This window comes from Anguilla anguilla, chromosome 16, assembly GCF_013347855.1.
Source record: "Anguilla anguilla isolate fAngAng1 chromosome 16, fAngAng1.pri, whole genome shotgun sequence".
Lineage (NCBI taxonomy): Eukaryota > Metazoa > Chordata > Actinopteri > Anguilliformes > Anguillidae > Anguilla > Anguilla anguilla.
Window position 1 is genome coordinate 27,946,519 of NC_049216.1, and position 23,057 is coordinate 27,969,575.

General features: G+C 43.2%; 1 protein-coding gene across 11 annotated transcripts in view; it reads left to right on the forward strand.

Moving 5' to 3' along the window:
- nfat5b (nuclear factor of activated T cells 5b) overlaps positions 1-21,790 on the forward strand; it is a 52,396-nt gene extending 30,606 nt beyond the window's left edge. For 6 of the 11 annotated variants that reach the window (XM_035395952.1, XM_035395950.1, XM_035395953.1 and 3 more), the window contains 12 exons: positions 6,312-6,984; positions 8,309-8,498; positions 9,371-9,561; positions 9,912-10,084; positions 12,033-12,167; positions 12,332-12,384; positions 12,531-12,663; positions 13,528-13,608; positions 13,971-14,092; positions 14,264-16,364; positions 17,221-17,468; positions 17,619-21,790. In XM_035395952.1, the coding sequence (XP_035251843.1) occupies positions 6,312-6,984; positions 8,309-8,498; positions 9,371-9,561; positions 9,912-10,084; positions 12,033-12,167; positions 12,332-12,384; positions 12,531-12,663; positions 13,528-13,608; positions 13,971-14,092; positions 14,264-16,364; positions 17,221-17,450 (4,082 nt within the window). In that variant the 3' untranslated portion in view covers positions 17,451-17,468; positions 17,619-21,790. Of the gene's footprint in view, positions 1-5,580; positions 6,985-8,308; positions 8,499-9,370; positions 9,562-9,911; positions 10,085-12,032; positions 12,168-12,331; positions 12,385-12,530; positions 12,664-13,527; positions 13,609-13,970; positions 14,093-14,263; positions 16,365-17,220; positions 17,469-17,618 lie in introns of all 11 variants that reach the window. The other 5 variants (XM_035395959.1, XM_035395958.1, XM_035395956.1 and 2 more) reach the window with 3 other exon arrangements.
- Positions 21,791-23,057: the final 1,267 nt, after the last annotated feature.

The following is a 23,057-nucleotide window of genomic DNA, read 5'->3' on the forward strand; positions in this document are numbered from 1 at the left end:
TCCTTTATTATATTTGCTTAGATCTTATGCGAAGAAGCTGTTTGTGGGTTTGGTATTTAGGTCTGTCCTTCATTGCATTTTAAGCTCTTACTTGCCACGTCTGTCAAACACAAATTTGTGCTGGGCATCCCTTCTGCTCCCTCTAACACATGCCATAAATAGATGAATACAGCGCAGTCTGTTCTGCCTTGAAAGGGGAATGAAGGTCCCATTGTTTCCAGCACAGAGCTTATGTTTGGTCTGTTACTAGTGACTCTTCACTGAAACAAACAAACCGATTAATATTGTCCTCGCTGTCAAGCTTCACAGGGGGCACACAAGGAGCATTAGAGACTGAACAGCAGGTGTCATTTGGGAGCCCCCAAAACCTACAATTTCTGAGCAGAGAGTTGACCTTCTTATCGGTTTGTATTTAAGTTGCAGTTTGTTCCTGTTACCTACCTTAAGCTTCATCACCAGCATAAGCATCCATACCAGACTGTGATCATGCAGGTGCACAGCACCGTGGCTTGCAATGCAAAACAGTCAGATGACAATCGGTGATTAATTAAAAATAATTTAGATATAAATGTCATGGTAGTGAAATAAATTTGGAACATCTAACAAGTCGCCTGTGTGTTTATATAACTTTGGCTCCTGGCTTTGGTGTAATTAGGGATACGCTTACATCCGGTTTAAATTTGGCTGCAGACAATCAATCAGGTGTGTCCCTTAAGAAATCCACTTATTTTACTATTAATGGATGAAAGTAATGAATGCCTAAACACTTTAAGGGTGCAGAGGGAGGACCTGAAATGGCACTTGCTCAATGTGTAAATGCTAGGCTTCACTTCTCAGTCAGACACCTTTCTCCGGCATCACATTGGACTTCCTGATTTAGTTGCTCAAGCCTCAAATAGATCTGTGATCTTGCTGCTACTTAGGAGACTATATTTTCACTGTTCAATGCTCAAACAGCACGACATGAAGTTACCAAGGGAAGGCGAAAAATGTTAAAAATCAAGATGGAGATTTAAAGGAAAGGCAGTCTTCAGTATCTCGCAACCTGAATTTATATTCTTTTCACTGCCTGTTCTTTCACGCTCTCCTTTGTCCTATTCTGCCTCGCTCAGCTCATACTGTTTCTTGCAATGACGGTAGTAGGGAGGGTAATTCATATCGAATCTCTAACTCAGACAAAGCGGTTGGATTAGAATAAGCACATTTTGCTGAGCCGAACGTGTTCAGCAAAGCTTTCTTTTCCCCACTGCCAGAGCAGAAGCGAGCTCACTGGCACAGATATGCTCTCCTGGACTTCCCCACTGCCTTTTTTAAGCCAACAGCAAGACCCAGCTGTCATTCGCTGGTTTTATTCAGTGCATTTATGGTGTTAAAAACCCCCAATGTGTTATGGATTGAAGCATTGGTTACAGAGCTCATCTATTCCATAAGCTGAAGCCTTTGTTTTTGACCAGGACATTGGCCTGATGTGGAGTCAGCTGGGCCACATGGACCTCTACCAGCATGGCCACTTATCATTTTTGACACACAGAGACACACACACACTACATTCTATCTTCTGCACCTCTATTTCACTTCATGTGACATCATGGAATGGGTTATAGAATGTAAAACCAGTTGAGCCTTAGAGGTTTGGCTGGATCTGACAGAGCTTGGTTGGACAGTTTCATCTGAAGAGTGATGGACTCCCCTTTCTGGACAACTGTCCTCAGTCTGTTTGAGTGAGTGAGAGTCAGTGGATGGTTGTTGACAAAATCCTCCAAATGTTCTAATGTAAGAAAATGGACAGTCAGATAGGGTCCTCATAGTGGCTGCAAATCATACAGTAGGTTTGGTTTAGAGCTTTAAAATGAGTCATCTTTGCATGGAAAACATACTCTTTGCCCTTTAAATAACAGCGTTTGATTTGATTGGCCTTTAAAGTTTGTTTGCTTTTTTGTGTTTGTTTGTTTTAAGCTAATCCCCAGGTCTTTTTGTTCTTTTTCTGAACTGCCATTTTAGTTTTTATGGTTTGTGACCGTGGGAAATGAATGTGTGAAAATGGAACTGGAAGCTGAATGTTATGTGGCAGGTTAGGAGTTATCTGTTGGGTCATTGTGGGCTGTGGTAGGCGGGTAATGTCTGTGCTGAGAATAGGATGGCACACAGCTGCTGCCGTGGCAAATGAATGCCACTTTTGTTGGCACCCAGCGGCCCAGTATGGGAGGACACAGCTGTGTCTTTGCGGTCCCCCATCACCATTTGTTTGCCTCCAGAGTGGAGGCAGTGTCCTTAGAGCTCGAGTCAGAGCTGGAAAGTTCTCTTGCCAAATCCCCCACTTAAAAGGATTTTTTAAAAAGCCTTGGCGGGTTCACTGTGCCTTTAAGAAACACTTTATTTTTGTGCCCCTATGCTTGTGTTTGTTGTTTGTTGTGTGTGTGTATGGACATTGTCGTGAGAAACAAACCCATTACTCTGTCGGCACTTTGATCTCTGTGGTCTTCAGATTTCAGGGTCATTCTACTTTTGCTCATGCTACTCTACGCCTCTAGTATTGTATGTAGAAATAACAAATACAGCTTGCTCTCTTAACTTTCAGTAACTCAGTTCACTCACATTGTAATTCTATATCTTTGTGTGTGTCTTGTAACGGGCACCTTAAAGGTACAGTTTCTCCATGTGCTTTGGGCCTCTAAATTTCCTTTGTGGTGTCATGGTGATTAATGTATGATGATTTAATAACGTAACGCAAAGTGCCGCACAATTTGAAAGCATTCTTGTGCATCAGAGCAAGGCCTTTTCACTCTGTTGTCTTTTCATCAGTCACCTTCCCTATGCTGTCTTTCCACATTTTAAATATGTTAGTTTTAAGCTACTCTATCGTCAAAATTTGTATTTTTGTCTCAGACGTTCCTTATCTTTCTGGGTTGTTTTTTTTTTCTTCCTTTCTGTGATTTCACTCTTGTTATAGCCCTGACAACTGAGGCATATTATGTTACACATGGAAAGGGTATCATTGTGAACTTTAACCTGTGGAATCAGTGAGACCCATAGGAAAGTATGTGGTACCATTCCATTGCTAGCATTCATTAGGATTCTACACTGATGTCGCAGAAAGGCTGATAGCCTCCATGCTAGATAAGACTGTGTGGCTCTCTAAATTTGTCTGGAAAATCCAATATCGGAGGGGGGGGGGGGGCGGGGGGGACAAAAGAAAGGTTGGATATGTCTGATCTGAACTGGTGCCATGCTCTGGAGTAATTTAATGAAAAAGAGAACATTTATAGGTATATGTTAAGAAATGCTTTTAAGAATAACAATCTCTAGAAGCCAATGTTTTAGTTGGCAATGGGCCACAGACGTCTTGTTGGCATCCTTCCCTTCATGTTTGTTGGCATTTTTGAGACTTTCCTATCTAAAAAATTGATGGCCTATGGGAAAATGAATGGTATTTTCCTAATTCCTTCAAAATAATGAATGGCATTTGGGTTTGTTTGCATATGTGCTTTTCACACATTTTTTGTAATCTAAAAAAAAAAATGGTCTAATTTAAAAAAAAAAAAAGAAATTGCTAACAGCTAAGTGGTTAGCAACCCATTGCACAATTTCATCATCGCACACAGGGCTGTTTTCAGCTACCTTTCATGTGCGTAAACTGTTGGCTGTTACCTGTTGGTGTAATAAATGCCACATATTTTTATTCTGCATAGTTCTCCTTTGATCCATAAATCCATATATGGGTAAAGTTATTTTGCGTTATGTCAGACTTCCAAGGCTCTTAGGGGAAAATGACCTTATCACAGAGGTTATCATGACCCAGATGACTGGGTGATGAATGTGTCTCACTGATAAGGTGTTTATAGTGCGTATATAGTGCGCTTTGGCTGTACACAGAGGTTATTTGTTTACAAACTGGATGGCAGGTTATCCCTCAACATTTATTATAATTGATACGTAATAGCTAACTGCTAATTAGCTGATCATACACCATATACTGTAGACATAATATAAATGATTATGCTGTGTTTTGCTCTCTTAAATAAGTTGTTTGATCAGACAGCAATGTAAGCCTATATAAGTTAGCTAGCCAGTTAACTATTGCAGCCTTGAAGTTTTATTTTTTTAATGGAAAACCAGTCTTGCCATTATCCCTTTGAACTTAGATGTTCAACATTTGTTGATTTTATTTTTAAGTTAAAGATCTGTGTATGTCACATTTTAATGCCACAAAGATTACTTGTTTTTGATTAATGAATCATGCTTTCCCTTATGTTCATTGCTAGGTTGGCCAGCTTATTTTCTGCAGTAGCAACGTCAAAGTTACAGGAGTCCACACTGCCTTGCTATGCCTAGTTAATGCGCACCGTGCTGTCCATATGAGAGAGGCTATTTTTAATCAGACAGAAAGCCAGTACAGTCTCATTTATGCCAGTTCAGACAGCACAATGCTAGAACTAAATTACGTTGTGTGAAACTCTGAAACAAAACTGTATTGGACGCGTTTTCAGTTTGTCATTTAGTGTGGCATAAATTGGCACTAAGACATCATGCACAGAATCCCTATTCAATTTTGATAGGCATGTTTATCACTGCTTCTCATGCTCCATCATAACTGCATCTGTTTCCCCTTTAATCACCTCTACAGGATTAGAAAATAATGAAACATTTGGAATGGGAAACTTCCAGTATGTTGGAAAGACTTAAGAGACTTCTTTAGTTTTCAGTATATAAAGTGTATTGCATTGGCCTGAGGTAAAAATTCAGTAATTCCAAGGTGACCTTGGTGAGGTCTTTCCATTAAAGAAACGTCTCCACTGGGTGTAATGGAGCAGAAATATGCCTCATTCACCTCGGTACCCACAGTCTCCCTCATTAGGGGACAGTACTTCAGCAGGTGGGCTTCCAATGCTCATTTCAGCTTTGACTAATACTGCTCTTATGCTGCTACTTACCACTGCTTGCAAGGCCTGGCGTAGTTTGGTCAGTGTGCCTGTGTGCGTGCCAGGATGCTCCAATCCGGTGTTGTCAGAGGGGTCAAGTCTTGGCCACGGCACTGCAGTGCCTGTCAAAGATGAGGGAAAGTATAAGTGCTTTGCTACATTCCTAATATGTGGAGGCCCTCAATGCATAAAACGTTCCCAGCACTCATTAAAAATGTTTTAGAAAGGTGTAATAATGAAGCACCCTAGCTACGTTGAGTATGCGTAGGTTTTATTCTGAGCAGCTTTTAACTACATTTATAAGCCCCTCACTCTGATGTATTAAGTTCCCCATCCTCCATCCTCCATCCTACATTCAACACCTTTAATGCTGGAAGACAGCACGATACCGCCTTGTGTCTTGACCTTCATTCAGCACTTGATGCCTCTGGGAATGCTTTCAAAATGTAGTCACCCTTTGCAGCCTCCGCGAGTCTTCCAGAAAGCTCTAGCCAAACCAGGTCAGGCGAGGTAGGGAGCAGGACTGGCAGCTTTTGCATTTGAGTTCCATTTTCACTAAAGTAGCTTTGTTCTCTTTTAATTTTGACCAAAAAAAAAAAAAAAGATAATTTCATGAATGACCAGCTTTTGTTGCTCATTCACTGTCTCATTTTTATTCCAGGAAGTTCCCTCTGAAGCAGGGAGTGTCTGCATATAAAATGGTCTGCAGTTCTCTGCTTCATAGGTCAGAAGCTTGTTTATTTTGTTTCTGTGGCTACGCTCAGTCCCAACCAAATTATCTGAACCTGTAACGAAAAAGCTCCAATTGGCATGCATCATTTGACACATAATTTTCATTAGTTCCAAACAATTATTTAGGATCGACTGTTTTGTTGTACATATTCATATCGATAAATATACATGGTACTCTGTTTGTTCTGCCTCAGTTATTGTATCAGTATTTTTCATTCATATATTTTAAATTTAATACAAATATATGTGAATTTTTCATTCATGCATATTTTTAAATCCGTACAACAAAACCTAATGTTCTGATTTGGGAAACATTTGGCATATCATTTTCAACTGAGGCCAGTTTATTTCCCAAAATTACAAATTTCAGACACAAAATCTTATTTTTATTCTACACTAAAATATGAAATAATGAACAGACAGACAAGCATGCACACATACACGTGCACAGAACGTGCACACACACAGATTATGATGCTACATAAAACAAAACAAAAAAACTGATTTGAAATTGGGAGTCTTTAAAAAAAAAGAAAGAAAGAAAAAAAAAAGGACAAAAAACCCAAATGCAATCATCCCCAAATTTCGCTGCTTGACTGGGACTGCTAGCCAACACTGATGGAGAAGCCCTTATTCACTGTCCAATTGTACACACTGCAGATGCCAGCTCCACATCCTCTTCTATGCCCATGGGAGGTCCTCGCTCTGCTTTTCCTGCCTCTTCCAGCCCCACCATGCACTCCTCTACCTCAGTGACCGACCAGGCCTCTGCTCACAGCGGCTGCACTCCAGGTCCGGGGGTAAGTAGCCGAGGGGTGGCGGAGATGCTGGTCCTGGAGGGCCAGCTGTCGGTAGCCGAAGCTGGCACCAGCAGCAGCGGTGGCAGCGTCCGGGCTGGAGGCAACGGGGGTGGGGCAGGGGCTCAGCCGCCCCAGCAGCAGCAGCAGCAGCAGCAGCAGCAGCAGCAGCAGCAGCACCAGACGACCCCCTCCAAGCGCCGGACGGTCCTCAACATCTCGCCGCCCCCGGAGGACCTGCTGGACGACAGCCGCATGTCGTGCCAGGAGGACCCCCTCCAGGACTCGGAGCAGAGCAGCAGCATCTGGATGGACGACTCGACCTCCAACTTCAGCTTCATGAGCTCCAGCTCCTACAACGACAACACCGAGGTGCCCCGCAAGTCTCGCAAGCGCACCCCGCGCCAGCGCCCGGGGCCCAAGCCCATCTCCGCCCAGGACGCCAGCATGGACGTGTTCGACGCCGACAGCGCCAAGGGGCCGCATTTCGTCCTCTCCCAGCTGGGCCCGGACACCAAGAACTGTCCCAAAGGAAGGTCAGTTCTCAGGAAGTGCTCACTGCTATCATGGCCTATGCATTTTGTGAAGCCATGAATTCTAAATGAGCTTGCTAGGTGGTCAGGAACTTTTTTGGATAAATATATCTAGTTGGCACTTGTAGATGGAATTATGTAATTATAGCTAAAATTGTGTAAATGTAGTTGAATTTAACTTGTGTTATATATTTATTCAGCCAAGATTAGTATATATATATATACAGCCAAGATTAGAATCCTAGAATTAAGCATTACTGTATCGTTTTGTAATGTGCATGGCCTTTTAAAAAATATATTTTAGCATAATTTTATTTATGCTAGGTAATGTTCACTTTGATTTTCGATAGATAAATCGTACCACAGTGATCGTCAGGTTGCTATGGTGATCAGGGAAATAGGGTGTTTGTTCAGAATGCTGGTTTAGAATCCCAGTTCTGTATAGTTAAATCAATGCAGGCTTTAGCAGATGGTCAAGCCATTTGGCTGTGTCCGATTGGCTTGTAGGAACAGTGCAAAATTAACAACTGCTGCCAAATTAAAACTAGGTAGCTCCTAGAGCTATATCCGTCTCAGGATTTCCATGAGGCCAGCGAGCAGCGGAAAGACATTTTTACCTGCTTTAAATTTAGTCGACAGTGCTCACTGGCCAAAACGTAGTTTACGCATATAAAACTGTTAATCCCATGCAATCACAGTCTTGTATTAATTTAATTACCAAAGAGCTTAAAGATAAACTTAATAAAAAATCTACATTTAATGTTCTTGGTACATTAGTTTATGCTATAATACATATAGAAAAGGTAGTTTGGTTCAAAATGAGTGGCAGTTTATTTCACACAGTATTGACAAAGGTTTGTGCAGTATTACACACACTTGAATCATGTGTAACATGTTCATTAAAAGGATGCAAAACAAAATTATGTAAAAATGAATATTTCAGTATGATACATTTCCAAATCACTTGAGTTACAGCTAAGGTGCCTGTGGGGAAATGACTGATCTGATACTTCCTGGCATTATTCGTTGTGTGACAGAGAAAAAATGACTGTTTTAAGACAGTGTAGGTAATACATTTCCTGTCTCTAACACTTTCATATTTCGTTACGTTAGTCATGTTTGCCAGAGACAGTCCAGCAGTTTATGATGATGCACCTGAACCGCATAATTAAAAGCACGGATCCCTTTTTCCGACCGCCCACACAACTACTGCGTAACATCGTCAGAATGCTTCTGTGTAATCCTTTCCTTTCCAGTGTTCAGAACTGGCACAGAAACGTGGTAAGAGAGCACTGACTCCTGGAGTCTGAACCCCATTGTGTTGCAGCGGTTCCGAGAGCCCCCAGACGCCCATCCAGAAGGGCGGCACCCTCTCCGGTCAGTTCCCCGTGAAGGCCGAGGGCAAGGAGCTGAAAATCCTGGTCCAGCCCGAGACCCAGCACCGAGCCCGCTACCTGACCGAGGGCAGCCGGGGCTCGGTGAAGGACCGCACGCAGCAGAGCTTCCCCACCGTGAAGGTAGGCTCAAAACGAACGGCAGGCCCCTGTACCCGCGAGCGCTGTGTTTGTGGACAGTGAGCACAAGCACACAGAAAATTCTGTGTTGATACTGCTTTTTCTTTTTTTAGCGCACCCCTATCTGTCCTCTAGCTATTACCACTATCAGCCTGGGACAGCATCACTGTTGCAAAACAGTGAGTAAATAAGCACGTGTGTAAGAGCCCCGAGCTGCAGCGCTTGTGTTGCCAGCTCACAGCTATTTGTTTTTCCTTTTGTTGTCTTGTGAGGGACTTGTCTGCTGGTATTTGCTCCAATCATGCACTAGACCGCCTGATTTCACTAACTATTTTACCTCCTGGGTTCAGGAAGTAAGCTCATTAGTGAAATCAGGTGATGTTGTGCATGATTGGAGCAAATGACTGCGGACACTGTGGCCAACAGGACCTGGAGTTGAGTAGCCCCGCTCCACTTCCTTATTTTAAATGGTGTTTCGCATACTGTGGATCACATGAATGTGCAGTGTGGGAGAAAAAACAACTTGGGCCGCTTTACTTGAGAGATTAATTTCAGCGTTTCATTCATCCCTTCTTTATTGTTTGCATTTATTTTCCCACTTGGCCTTGGATAATTAACACACTGTTGTATGCCTGCTATTTTAGTAGCTTTCTCCTGAAAGAAATCATCATTGAGGAAGAGGCAGTCTTGCACATTTTTTTGAAGTTGTTAGAGAAACTCTTTTGTCACAGGACTCATTTCAACACACACTCTAATTATTGCTCAACACCATCTGAAGTTAAGCTGTTGATATTAGTTTACTACTGTTGATTAGCTGTGTACTTCATAGCCTTATGCATTTTCCCCATTTATAATGGAGTAATCTTCTCCCCCAGTTGGAGGGCTTCAATGAGCCAGTGGTCCTGCAGGTGTTTGTAGGCAATGACACAGGCCGAGTGAAGCCACACGGGTTCTACCAAGCCTGCAGGGTGACAGGCCGCAACACCACCGCGTGCAAGGAGGTGGACATCGAAGGCACCACGGTCATCGAAGTATGCCTGGACCCCAGCAACAGCATGACCCTAGCGTAAGGACCTTTTCACGTTCACACACGTATGCACGCTGCACGGTCTCGCAGACTGCATTAAAGAGGCTAATACTTGATTTGAATTTCAGGTTTGATTAACATTTGTATTGACATGACATGTTAGTTAATCAAGCCTGAGCTCTTTATCGTGGAGTGCAAATGGTTATTCCCATCCTGAATTAGAAAAGCCTCTAGCACCTGGTGTGTGTGTGTGTGTGTGTGTGTAGTCAGGCTGTTGCAGTGTTGTGAGGACTTTGGACTGAACAACAGCTGAGCAGGTGTGTTTGCTCTGAGAGTCCCCGCCCTCGGCGGGCTGGCCCCTGTGGGCTCACGGCTGTGTGTCTCTGCAGGGTGGACTGCGTGGGGGTCCTGAAGCTCCGCAACGCAGACGTGGAGGCTCGCATCGGCGTGGTCGGCTCCAAAAAGAAGAGCACGCGGGCCAGGCTGGTGTTCCGGGTCAACATCCCTCGCCCCGACGGCTCAGTTCTCACGTTACAGACCCCCTCGTCCCCCATCCTTTGCAGTGAGTGCCTTACCATGGTCCTAACTTCTGCAACCAGCTGTCTAAGAGATGAGCTTGGCCATTTTTTTTTTTTACATACTGAGGAATTAGAGGAAATAATGTGAGTATCTTTAATTAGTTTTGAAGTAACACAAAAATGAAATTAAAAATTAAATGATTCATAAAACAATATATACCATACAGTCTGTTACTAGATTGTGTCATCTGAATTTATTTAGGGTATATACATCCATATTGGGTGAACTTTGTAGGAATTACACCCCTTTCTATACACAGTTCCCACACTTTAGGGGTACAAGGAGTATAGAGCATAGAGCCAAAACAACAGAAATTGTGTCACTAACAAATACATATGGGCTGTACTGTATATAATGTAAATGGGCAAAATCTAACTAATGGTTAAATAGATATAAAGTTTAGGCTGGTTGGAGACAGCTGTTAACATTCTTGCAACTTTACTGCTGGTTTACTTATCATTGGTGCTTGTGCTGTTGTGTTGGCACCACTGCACTGCCCACTAGGTTACAGAATGAGGAGCGAACAAAAGACCCCTTTTTTCCACTGTGCTCAAAGGGCTAAATTAAAATCACCCCAAGCAGACAAAGAAAAGCTACTTGCAGACCTGACCTAAATAAGCTTATTTGGCTAATAGTATCTACGTGTTTCTCGTGGGAGAACCTCTATTTATTTCTTTGTAACATTTCTCTAAAAGCAGTTGGTTGGTAAGAATCCCTTGTCATTAACTCACTGGATTAGAATAACCATAGTGACAAGACTGAACACCATAATTTGAGACATCAAATTCTAACATCACTATAGTGAATTTTAACAATTTTATTCCTTTGTCAAAAGTTAGACTTACTGAATTTTCTGATTACCATCATCTCCCTGAGGAAACATCATTTCCTAAAGGAGACTGTAAAAATTGATGCTTTATAGATGAAGTTGGCAAAGCTGGCATGTAGGGTGGCACAAACAGGAAAAACCACTCACAGGCAGACAGATTTCTTCCACGTATTGTTTAAGGTTTGGGAGAACTGTACTGCGGGGGGGGGGGGGGGGGTGCAAGCTTCTATTGTTAACAGGAAACTTTGAAATCTAACCCGTGGTATTTCTGGTCAGATGGCAAAAATAGGACTCTCTTGACAAGGCAGTGTTATGTTGTGAGTGGCAGGGGTGTTGAAAGAGGCTTCTGAAAGCAATGAGAGTGTGGACTGGAGTGAGGGTGGGGCTGATCCTGTTTATTACAACTTTAATTTCAAAAGTTGTGGGAAAGGGGCTCTGTGAAGAGGCAATCCCACATCTCGATTCATGACTAACACAGCAATAATAACCATTAATAATTACCACATTAGTCCCAATGTTTTTATACTCAGCTGCTCTAAATATAAATTACATTTATTTAGCAAGACTTGGAAATGAATGGTGTTTGGCTGGGACCAGAAATGATCCTTAGCTAAAATGCAGTGCAATTCAAATAAGCTCCCTTTCCCCCCCCCCCCAAACACTAACATTCACCTTCCAAAGAATCATGTATGCTCAGTAATGGGTTTAAGCTGTTTCGTTGGCTTCCCCCTTGATCCACACACTTTGTGAATAAAGTGATGCAGCTTAAGAGTGAACCTGCACACTAAACTGCACATTACCCCACTTTAATCTTGGTTTGTATAGGTTTTGAGTCTCTCCCTTGACAAATATTTGTTCTTGAACAAGTGTGTCTGCAAGTTTGTCATTCATTTTTAGATCTTCACAGCACAGACAAAGAGTCTCTCTTTTGGCCACAGATGTGCCTTTGGTTTAAAAGGAGTGGTACAATTTCAGAATGAACATGCTTTGAAGTTTGGCACAAACTGAAGAGCAAAAGACCTAAAGTAAAGCAGGACTGAAATCGTGTTGTGCCAGTGTGGACTAGGATTAACTTGATTGTATGCCTACGGTCTGTCCACAGCCCAGCCTGCAGGAGCTCCAGAGATCCTGAAGAAGAGCCTGCACACCTGCACAGTGAAGGGAGGCGAGGAGGTCTTCCTGATCGGCAAGAACTTCCTCAAGGGAACCAAAGTCATATTCCAGGAGAATTCAGCAGGTACACTGGGAGGGTGTCTAGAAATCCACTGTGATGTGTGCATGGTTTCCTGGAGCCAGATGTGTTGGTGAAAATGTGGCTGTTTATGTGGTTTTCTTGTGGTTTATGCATGTCTCTTAGTTTATGTATCTGTGTGATAACTGATTACTTTTTCTTCCCTCAAGATGAGAACTCCTGGAAGGCTGAGGCTGAGATTGACATGGAGTTGTTTCATCAGGTAAACATACCTTTCCGAGGACTTTCTGAGAAGTCTTCAGTTTTGCTGTTTCAGATTTTCGCAGTGCGTGTGGAAACTCCAGGGCAGTGCATTTCTCTATAAGGAGTAACCGTTTATGTGCATTTCCCCTTTTTTGTTCGATGTAGAATCATTTGATAGTGAAAGTCCCTCCGTATCAGAACCAGGCCATCTCATCTCCCGTATCTGTGGGGATCTACGTGGTGACTAATGCAGGGAGGTCCCACGATGTGCAGGCTTTCACATATACACCAGACCCAGGTCAGTGTTCTCTCCTGTTCCAACGGCAGTCTTCAGCAGCACTTCCCTTCTGCTGTAAGACCACGTCTTTACCTCCAGCTCTTAGACAGGCTCAAATACAATCTACATATATCTATGTAGATATATCTACATGCTATATAATACAACTGAATACAAATCTTTTTCAAATCAGAAATGAATGGATGTTAAACAATGGAACAAAGCGAGGATGTTAATGATCTCTCTCTTGAGAATCGCTCAGCCAGTTCATATTAAGCTCCACATAAGAATTTTCATCTTCTCAAATAACATGTACACAAGAGTCAGGACTGATTGTTTTGGGCTGCTGACTGGCCCATGGGATTCGATGTTTGGCACGCACTGAGGTTTGGTGTGGAATTATGACCATGTCAGTACAAACTGTGCCTAGCAGCCCCGTAGGGCACTGCGTAATTAGTTGCAGTCTCCCTTGCTGAGGGTTGGTTTCTGTTGGGGATATTGTATTACATCTTGCTAGAGTGACTCCTCTGGTCAGTAATGCATCTGCGTTACACCTGCCTGTGCTACAGTAGCTGTGCCTGAACAGTAACTATGCAGCTTAGCTAATGCACAAAGGACACTAGAGAAATGAGACAAGCCTGCATATACAACGGGCCATTCCATAGTGGAATAAATTAAACAAAATCTTTGTTACTGTGCATCCAGCATATTTTAGGATCTCACATTTAGAATGGTTTTTAGTGTGGGACCATGGCCTTCAATGACAGAAGGTAAATCCATGAGCAGTGAGAGGCGCCTGAGGAAAAGCTTTAGAAGGATTAGAGAAAGGTGATGCGTTTGAGCGGGGCCACAAGTTCACACCACAGTGCAATGCTGTTTTTGCAGCAGCGAATGCGGTGGATGTGCCTGTGAAGAAAGAGGCTCCATCTCCGGCAAATCCCTGCTCGTTTGAAGATCAGATAAAGGGTGGGTAGCTGAACTGCTGTACACAAGTGCACTTTAAACCATGGGCACATCCAGCTCCTCATATTCCAGCAAATGGATTCGTAGAATGCTATTCTCAACCTCCCCCTGCTGCTCAGCCAGACAGAAAAGCAATCCTCATAGAGGACATTTCTTCCTATGTTTTTTGGAATCTTGAAACCCTGCAATCGTTGAATGTAAAATCAGTAACCAAGCAATTATTCAGTCAAAGCAGATTAATTGCCTCTTTGAAATTCTCTGTATATAATGTAAACTGTGTGTGGGACTGTGTTCATCGTTTGTTGTGTTTTGGCCTCTATTGCGACTGCATGCTAACATGACTTCTCTGACATTGATGTCGCTAGTGATAAGTGGCGGCTGTAGCTTGGACAGTGCCTTGATGGCCCCATTGATGCCTCTTATCAAGAGGGAAGACGTCACCCCAATGGAGGTTTCCAGTAATACCTCTGCTGCCGGTGTCTTCAAGGTAAAACGGAACAATGAAAATGACTTGTCTCATAAAGTGCAATCTGCTTTGATCCTCCTGTACTGAAAAAGCTCATTGGTTCAAACAAGTGCGTTGCTGAGAAGTAATTAACAACTGTGTACCCTTTTCTAAGGCTTTGCCACTGATTTCCTTCTCTTTTCTGGTTCTCAGCAGACCTCAGATGGCATCGGGTCGGCCCAGCAGTCCCTGGCCATGAGCTCTAGTGTCCCGCCTAACAGCATGCCCTTCCCCAGCACGATGCCTCTCCAGCCAGGGGAGCCAGAACAGCCGCAAGCTCCCGTCTTCACCAACGCCGAGTCCTTGAGCACCATACAGAAGCAGGACATTGCACCTAACACCTCCTTCTCTGTGCCTGGTGACTCCCTGCTCCAGCAGGTACCCCAGCAGTTCCTCATGGAGCCTAGAGAAAGCCTGCCTCAGGAGAGACCCGGAGGCAGCGCTGGGGTGGGGGTGGGCCTGGCTCCGATGGTGGAGGCCCAGCAGCGGCAGGCCCAGCAGCTCCCAATCTTCCCGCAGGATGGGGTGGCCCAGCTGGAGAGGGCTGTGCGGGAGCTTCAGGCCGGGGGCTTCTCCAGCGCGGGCTCTGGAAACGACAGCCTGGTCCAGCAGGTGCTGGAGGCAGCCGCGCAACAGCAACTCAACTCGGTGCTGTACAGCACCACTGACGAGCTCATGCAGCAGCAGGTCCAGGAGAACATGAACAGCCTGCAGCTGCAGCCGACTGAGAGCTCCCTTGCCAAGCAGCAGCAGCAGCAGCAACAGCAGCAGCAGCAGCAGCAGCAGCAGCAGCAGCAACAGCAACAGCAACAGCAACAACAACAACAACAGCAACAAGTTCTGGAGAACCTGCAGCAGCAGCTCCAGTCGGAGCTCTTCCAGCCTACGTTACCCATGCAGTGCGGCCTCTTCCAGGGCGGCTCTCGAAGTGAGGCCCCCGAGAAGCAGGGCTCCCCACAGGCCATGGTGCAGACCCACGCCTCCCTCTTTCAGCCGTCCGAAGGCCTGCTCTGCCCCGCCTCCCAGCAGCAGCAGCAGCCGCAGCAACAGCAGTCGCTCTTCCAGCAAGCGGGGGAGCTCCTCTCCATACAGACCTCCAACTTCCTCCAGCAGCCTCCCTCTCACCCTTCCCCTCCCCAGCAGCTGTTCCACACCCCCAGCCCGATGGGCGAGGCGCAGGACTCGCAGGGGACTATGTTCCACACTCAGAAGACCTCCGCCACACGGGAGCAGGTGCAGGCGGCCATTTTCCAGAACACCCTGTCTGTGCTGACGGGCTCCACGCTGTCTCCCGAGCAGCAGTCCGGCGCCTCCGGGCTGTTCCTCTCTCCCAACACGCTGCCCGCTCAGCTCACCGTAGACAGCAGCCAGCAGCAGCAGCAGCAACAACAACAGCAACAACAACAACAACAGCAGCAGCAGCAGCAGCAGCAGCAGCAGTTGGCTTTCCTCACATCCCTGCAGACTTCAGCCGCAGAGCCCCAGTCGGTATTCCAGCCCCAACCCCAGCTGCAGCAGAGCACCCCTATGGAGCAGCAGCAGTCATCTCAGCCTCCACCACCTCAACAGCCACCGCAACCACAAGGCTCCCTGTTCCAGAGCCTCTCTTCCCACCCCACTGCCAGCACGCACACTCCGAGCCAGCAGCAGCAGCAGCAGCAGCAGCAGCAGCAGCAGCAACAGCAGCAGCAGCAGCAGCAGGCCAACCTACTGTTCTGCAGCAGTGCCATGAACCCCCAGGATCAGCCCCCCAGTATTCTCTTCAGCAGCCAAGGCCAGATGCCCCCCATGAGCAGCGGCAGTCTTCCTTCCCAGACGCCCCAGAACCCCGCTCTCCTTTTCTCCCAGGCCACCGCGGTGGCGGTCACCCAGCAGGAGCAGTCGGAGCCCATGTCCTTCCAGGACCAGAGTTCAGTGACGGGGAATCCTCCGGCGAGCGAGCCCCCCCAGCAGGGCCTGTTCCAGGATCAGCAGCCCATGCAGCTCGCCCCCAGCTCCAGCAGCGCCCCCGAGCAGTCCGTCACCATCTTCATGACCCAGCCCAACATTTCGGCCCTGCAGGGTGGCATGGGCACCCAGGACCTCCCACAGTCCACCATGTTTGCCACGCAGAATGGGGTGGCTGGCCTACAGACCACGACCTCCTCCCCTGTGCAGCAGCCGGGGTCTCTCTTCCAGACGGCAGTGAGCGGGACCATGACCCAGCCGGGCCAAACACAGCAGCCTGGCCTCTTCCTCTTTGGAATCCAGAACGGTGAGGACATCTCCCCCTTTCACCGTTAGGTGTTCACATTGTGGAAAAATTTTGTATTGTCATTTAGCAGAAGCTTAGCAGACTAGAAAGTATTTGCAAAATAACATCCAGTAGTTTACCTTCAGACTATGACTGGATGTTCATTTGTGTCTTTTTAAGTCTATATTTGTTGTGCTAGTTGATGTAATTTAGTACACACTTCATAGCATGTTCAAAAAGTAAGATCTAATGGAGGATGAAGAAGGCTTAGATTTAGATTTGTGACATTTGTACTATTGAGCACAGAACCAATACCAATATTTACCAGTGTTTTAAAAAGTCTTCAGAATATTCAAGACTGACAGCATAGGGGAATACCCAAGATAAGGACATGTGCTTAACAAATTCCTAGTGGAATGTAATGTGTTGGGTTCTGTGGAGGCTAAATAGGTCAGAAGCAGCTATGCTATCAGTGTCTATTTATACAGTAAGCTGAATTCCATTCCAGGGGAAGAGTAGTGTTGACACCATGACTGATTTGGTCTCACACAATGCCATTACAAGGACAGAAAGAGATCGTACTGAGAGGCTGCATTCCAGCCCCCACCCAAGCACCCTGTGCTGACTTTTGCAAATAAAATGCACTTCTCTCTTAAGTCATTTGCTATTTGAGTTCTGAAGTGTTTCCCCTCAGTCTCAACTTCCTCCATTTTCCACTTGGTTTGCAGTGGGTTCAAAGGTTTTATGGCGTTAGTTGACACAGCACAGATGAAGACCCTATTTTCCCATCAATCTTGGGGGGGAAGCCCTTAGTGTCAGTAGATGTTGAACAGATGGGGTTGCAGTCTTTGACTTCCTATTCTCTCCGCCTCTCAAGAGTGTGGCCCGCTGATAAACTCCCCTGGGCCGATGCTGTCCGATCAGCTCATCGCCATCAGCCAGTCGGGCCAGAACCAGCGCGACAGTGATGCCCAGATACAGTCCCTGCTCAACCAGTCCATGTCCGAGTCCGGAGGCATCCAGAACAGCATGACCGCATCGCAGAAGATCGACGACCTGCTGGTCAGCCTTCAGGGGCAAGGCAACAATCACTCGCGCTCCTATTAGTATGGCTGTGGGACGCAGGTGAGTAACCTCATCTAGAGCTCCTTCATCTCTTCGAGACTTAACCGAACTTGGTGAGAGCCTTCAAAAAGGTTCTCCTGAATGCTTCCTATTCCAATATACCCAAGCCATTATAAATACATTTCTATGCATATTTTCCTTGCCTTGCAGGACCTAAGGCCCGGTCACGGCGGGGAGGTTGAAGAGGTACAGAAGAACCGGGGAAGGTCCTGTGCCCACAAGCCCCATCAAGCAGCTCACAACTGTAAAATTCATTCCTCGTGTAAGAGTGGCACAGGGGGGCAGTGCCAGCCTTCTGCCAGTCCTGGGGTGGAGCGTGGAGAAAGAGAAACCCTACATGCGATCCGATTCATTGTTGTGTAGCTGTCCGCCGTTTGGCTATAGCTGTGAATGAAACATATCACGTGGTGGAATGTCTGTTAAACACGTCAGTTCTCAGTGCAGCACTCTGCAGTTTTTAGTGGTGTTGCAGCAGTCAAATACACGGGAGTCCTGAATTGTGCAGGACCGCTCTGTGTGTATTCGTAACCGTTTATAAAGCATTGTTCTTTTTAAAAAATAAAACTCTTTGGGGTAAGAAAAGAAAATATACAAATCAAAAGAAGCCTTTGATATTTTTCACCTTATACATTCAGCACTTTATAACCCTTTCCTTTGTGACCAGTTACTCCTTATATTGACCTATAGCTTTCTGTGTATACTCTGTAGTCAGCAATTTGTTCTTTTTACTAATTATTTGGAAGCGTTGATTGTTATATGGATATTTTACTCATGTGTAATGTATATATTTATACTATTTTCTTACTCATGCATGTTTTTGAGTCGTGGCTTACATTTTATAAAGTTGGATTCATGACATAAAGTACAAAAAATTAACTCCCTGCTCTACCCCATTCTTTCCCAAAACTTAATAATTATTACACCATTAATTTCTTTCTTGCCCTGGCTCCCCAATGATTCAAAAGGAGATGAAGTCAAGGGATTAAATGATTGAGGAGGAAAAAGCAGACCCATATTTAGGTCATTAATTTCCATCAGAAATGTACAGCATTCTTTTTAGTGTGAAAGTGCATTTTTTGTCTGTATGTGAATACAGACATGCATATTCATAACCGTATGTGTAACGATATACGTAACTTTTGTGTGTGTGTAATGGAATAAATTATTTCCTAATGTTATTTGTACTGTTTAAGTACAACTTGTACATAGTTTGTTTGTAGTCACATCTCTGTGGTAGATGTTGTGATCTTATGATGTTCTTTAAATGTCTGCCACATTTGTGCTGGGCACATGAATTGGTATCAGATCAGAAAGCTTTCCAGCCCCTTGTGTTACCAGTGGGACATTCAGAAGACAGCCTAGTTTCCTAAAGGCAATGTTGCATTCCTTGCCTCTTTGATTTTTACATTGTTATCAGTCTTTCTTGCTCTGCTTCGTGGTGCTAACTGCAGGAGGGATGGAGACGTGTGTGTTTCAGACATTCAAGTTCATATTTTAATTAATATTCTTATATTGGTTAAATAAAAATCCCTAATACTAACTCCTTCTACCATGGGTCAATAAAGGAGACTGATCGTCTTTGGGGTCTGAGGCCATGTCTCTAGGATCATAACTCTTTTTAGTTATGATCTAAAAACAGTCAGTTTGCAGTGCAAATTACAAATGGATATAGTAAGTGGATGTCAGTTGGTGGTTGTTGGTTGAGGCTTGCATTTTTTGGAGAGGGAAAAGTAGTAAAGATTATCTGTGCTCTTTTGCTTTGTTTTGCGTAAGTAACTGTAATTCTCAATGTCAAATGGAGAGTGAAGCTTTGCTCTGCTAGAGAGTTGATAGTACCTGACTGGAAAGGAGGCAGAACTGGTTGTGCTGTTTATAGAAAGTGTGCTGTTGAGTGTTCACTAAACCAAGGGGCTTGTCTCTATATTTGCAACCAGAGGAATAGCTCAGTGAAGCCTATTTTGGATGTTTTTGTGGTGTTTTCTGTCACCATTTTTGTTACTCTTTTTTAAAAAACTTATATTATTATCATTACCTTTATTAATTTAGCAAACAACCGTTGTTGATGGACAGTGTATGTTTGACCTCTGGGCTGGTGAAGGTGATTGGAGAGGGCCATATAGTCCTCTATTGTCCTGACCTCAGTGTTCAAACAGTGTTCTTTCAGTTGTTTAAAGGGACCTAGCGCAGAAGGATGAGCCACAAACATACACTGGAGAAAAGAGCTGTCTATTTAGCCACCTTCAACTCAAATACTGATGCTTTTTCCGTATGTCACGGTTATGTGTGTGTGTGTGTTTTTTTGTGATATTTTAGAGTAATTGTACTATCATTTTTTTACTGGTTTAGTTTTTAGACAATTTCCCATCTCCATTAATCATATCTAATTTATGTTTAAAACATTAGCATTGTATGCCTAACCTTCATGCTGTATAGTTTACCGGTTGTTCATGGTTGGTTTTCAGTACTCTGCTGTTCTGGTCTCTTTTTTTCACAATTGCTTCTTTCTTCCCTGCTGAACCTGTACTTGGGTGTGGTGTTAACATGTGAAATGTCAGCATGTTTAGCACATTTTCTCTTTGTAGATTAAACGGCAAAGTAGACAAATTCCACTTTATTTGGAAACTTAAGAGTTAAATGTACCATGTACAAAATTATATAGACACAGATGTTGTAGTTTCTCCATTTAATATACTGTTGTTCAAATGCCTGGCTAAAATCAGTTGTACGGTATTTTGTCCAAAGCTGACAGTAACAGTCCTGAGATTGATGTTTTAATCAAGACTGACCCTCTACTGTCACATCTTGAATTATTAAATCATCATCTAAACTAAAAAAAAGCACAGAAGGTTCAAGGACAGTAATGCCAAACACAAAGCCATATAAACAGGAAAAAAATAATCCAACAACTCTGATTTCAGAGTGTAATTTAGAAGAAAAAAAGTGTACATTACCTCATGCAGTGTGAGTAGCATTGTGGCTACTACATCTGACATCGGACCAATTGAACTGATATTGACATTCTTTATATTTATATATTTTTGGCAGCAGCTAAATGAAGTCTTTTTGATGTGTCATAAATACCCAACTCTTTGTTAAACATCATATTAAGTAATTATATTTCTAAATTGTCACTTGATAAAATTGAGTTGTGCTTTTGAGGGGGCCAATTTATTCTTTGCTGGGGCACAGATTTTGTTTTGCCTTCACGGCCACACCATGTTAAGACTGATGTAAACATTAACACAAGTAAAAGTGTTGTGTTCAACTTACACACACACACACACACACGTGTGTACATATATAATATATATACAATTATATTATGTCATCTGGATCAGATGCCAACTTTATTCCAGGGGTATCTGTCATTACCGTATCCTTTTTTCTCTTTCTTTTTTTTTTTTTTTGAAGGAAATACATGTGCCTTGACAAATATTGTATTTATAATAGGAATCAGATTCCTGTACCGTTGCTGCCTATTTCAATTCACCAGTGGTACAGTTAGTCAGTGGATGTCCTTAGTTCATGAATGACTAATAAGCCCTCAGTCTTCTAAACAAATTAGGTTCTCTTTCTATCTTTCTCTCTCTTGCTCTCTCTCTCTCTCTCAAAAATGTCCAAAAATCTAATGACCAGATAAATGTACTTTTGTAAATTTTTCATGCTTATTTTGTAGTCAACCATTTGTAAGCATATGTGTTGCAAGACTGACTGTAAGTGCATTTTAAGTCTTGTCTCAAACCGCTATGAAGCATGACCCACCTACATATCTGTTACCATTTTTCCCCTGTTTAGTCATTTGTAAGACTTCACTATGAGGGAAAGGGAAAATGATAGATAAACGTTAATGAACGGTAACTTAAAAGGCTTCCTCCAGGGGAGCAGCTGTATCATGTTCTGAAAGTGCTATCTTCACTTTGTGAAGATGGACTTCTCTGCTTTCTAAACACACCACCAGCATTCTGTCTTATTGTTTTTAAACATCTTTTTAAAAAGTATTATCAGTCAGTCATTTGGTCAATTGGTTTGCACACTATTGTCATTGTGTGTTCCTTTTCCTGTCTGGCTGTTGTTTGATGTGAAAGCTTGCTTTATTACCAGTACACGTGCCCTTTATTTCTGGGCTTCAGTAATTGACAAATAGCACTGACGTGGGGTGGGTCGAGGGAGCCTATGTGTTTTTAGCTACCATGTGAACAACTTGTTAAATATTAAATTTGAAATATATATGTATTTTGCTTTTGTTGGGGCATTTGTATAATCTTGCAATATATTTCTGTAAACTCGCTGCTATCTATATCAATAAAAATAGATTTTAAGTTCTTGTTTTTGTCATCTTTTTTTAACATTAAAAAAAAAGATGCATTAGTTTGTGAGGTGTGTGCATCAGTGATTTATGTGTTGAAACTATACTTCCAGTAGAGACTTTCAAAGGACCACTTCAGTAAACGCCTAAAAGAGAAATCAGATTAAAGACACCAATCCAGTTGAATTTAGGAGGGGACTAAATAAATGATAAATCCAAGTGAAAATCACAGACTATCAAATCTGATCAGAAATTGGAAGAGAGAATGGCAACCATGCCAATGCCATACTTGAGGACTTGAATTGATTTCAAAACCTTTTCTGTGTGCATTTGGAGTGGAACTCCAAGCAGTGGTCCTTGATTTCAAAACATTAATTGGTCTGGGGATGACTGTTCTCTGGTCACCCTGCTGGTTATAATGAACTCTTAAATTGTTAAAAATGTTTTTAATTAATCATGTTAGGGTCAAAGATTGCCTAATAGAAGCTATTTTTATTATTATTATTGCTACATCTTCAGGAGTCCCAGAATCATTTGCACTTTACAGAGTCCTTTACAACTTTGCATTGAAACTGAAAGTGGCCTATACTATAGGATTATTATAAGCAAACAAAGTACTACACAAACAACAGTGTTTTACAGAAATGTTAAAAATATCATAATACACTAGATCTACCTATGATATTCGTATAGCTAACTCTAGCAATCCTATAGTACATTTTTGTAAGGGAATGAAGAAATAAATATGTGAAAATATAACTAAATTCATAAATAAATGATTAATATATAAAAATAATTCATTGTTAAATATAAATAAATGAATATTGTGTATTAATTATTTTATTTTTATTTACTTCTTATTTCCTTCTGCTGACATGAAAATGTCTATTGGCGTTTAATATTAGCCTAAGACTGGTCATTTGGTGCATGGTACTGACTACTAATTGATCCGAACAGCTATTGTGCAAATTTTTCTGCCAGACCTTCCTCGAAGAAACATAAAATTTACTTTCTAAATCTAGCTTTGGGCAAGTTAGCAAGCGAGCTGAAAATTAAGAAAATGAGCGCGTTAGACGCTTCATTTTCAATAGGAGCAAATGTAACTGCCCTGTTAAATCATTATTTTGCTTGCTGTCTAATAAGGACGACTGTAACTGCCACTTAAACACACTGGGATTTCAGGACAATGTTTTCCATTATACCTGTACAGTAACGATTGGATTTTTCAAGGATACACGGTTCTGTGCTGGACATTCCGCCACCCCGTGGTTAAAAAAAAAAAA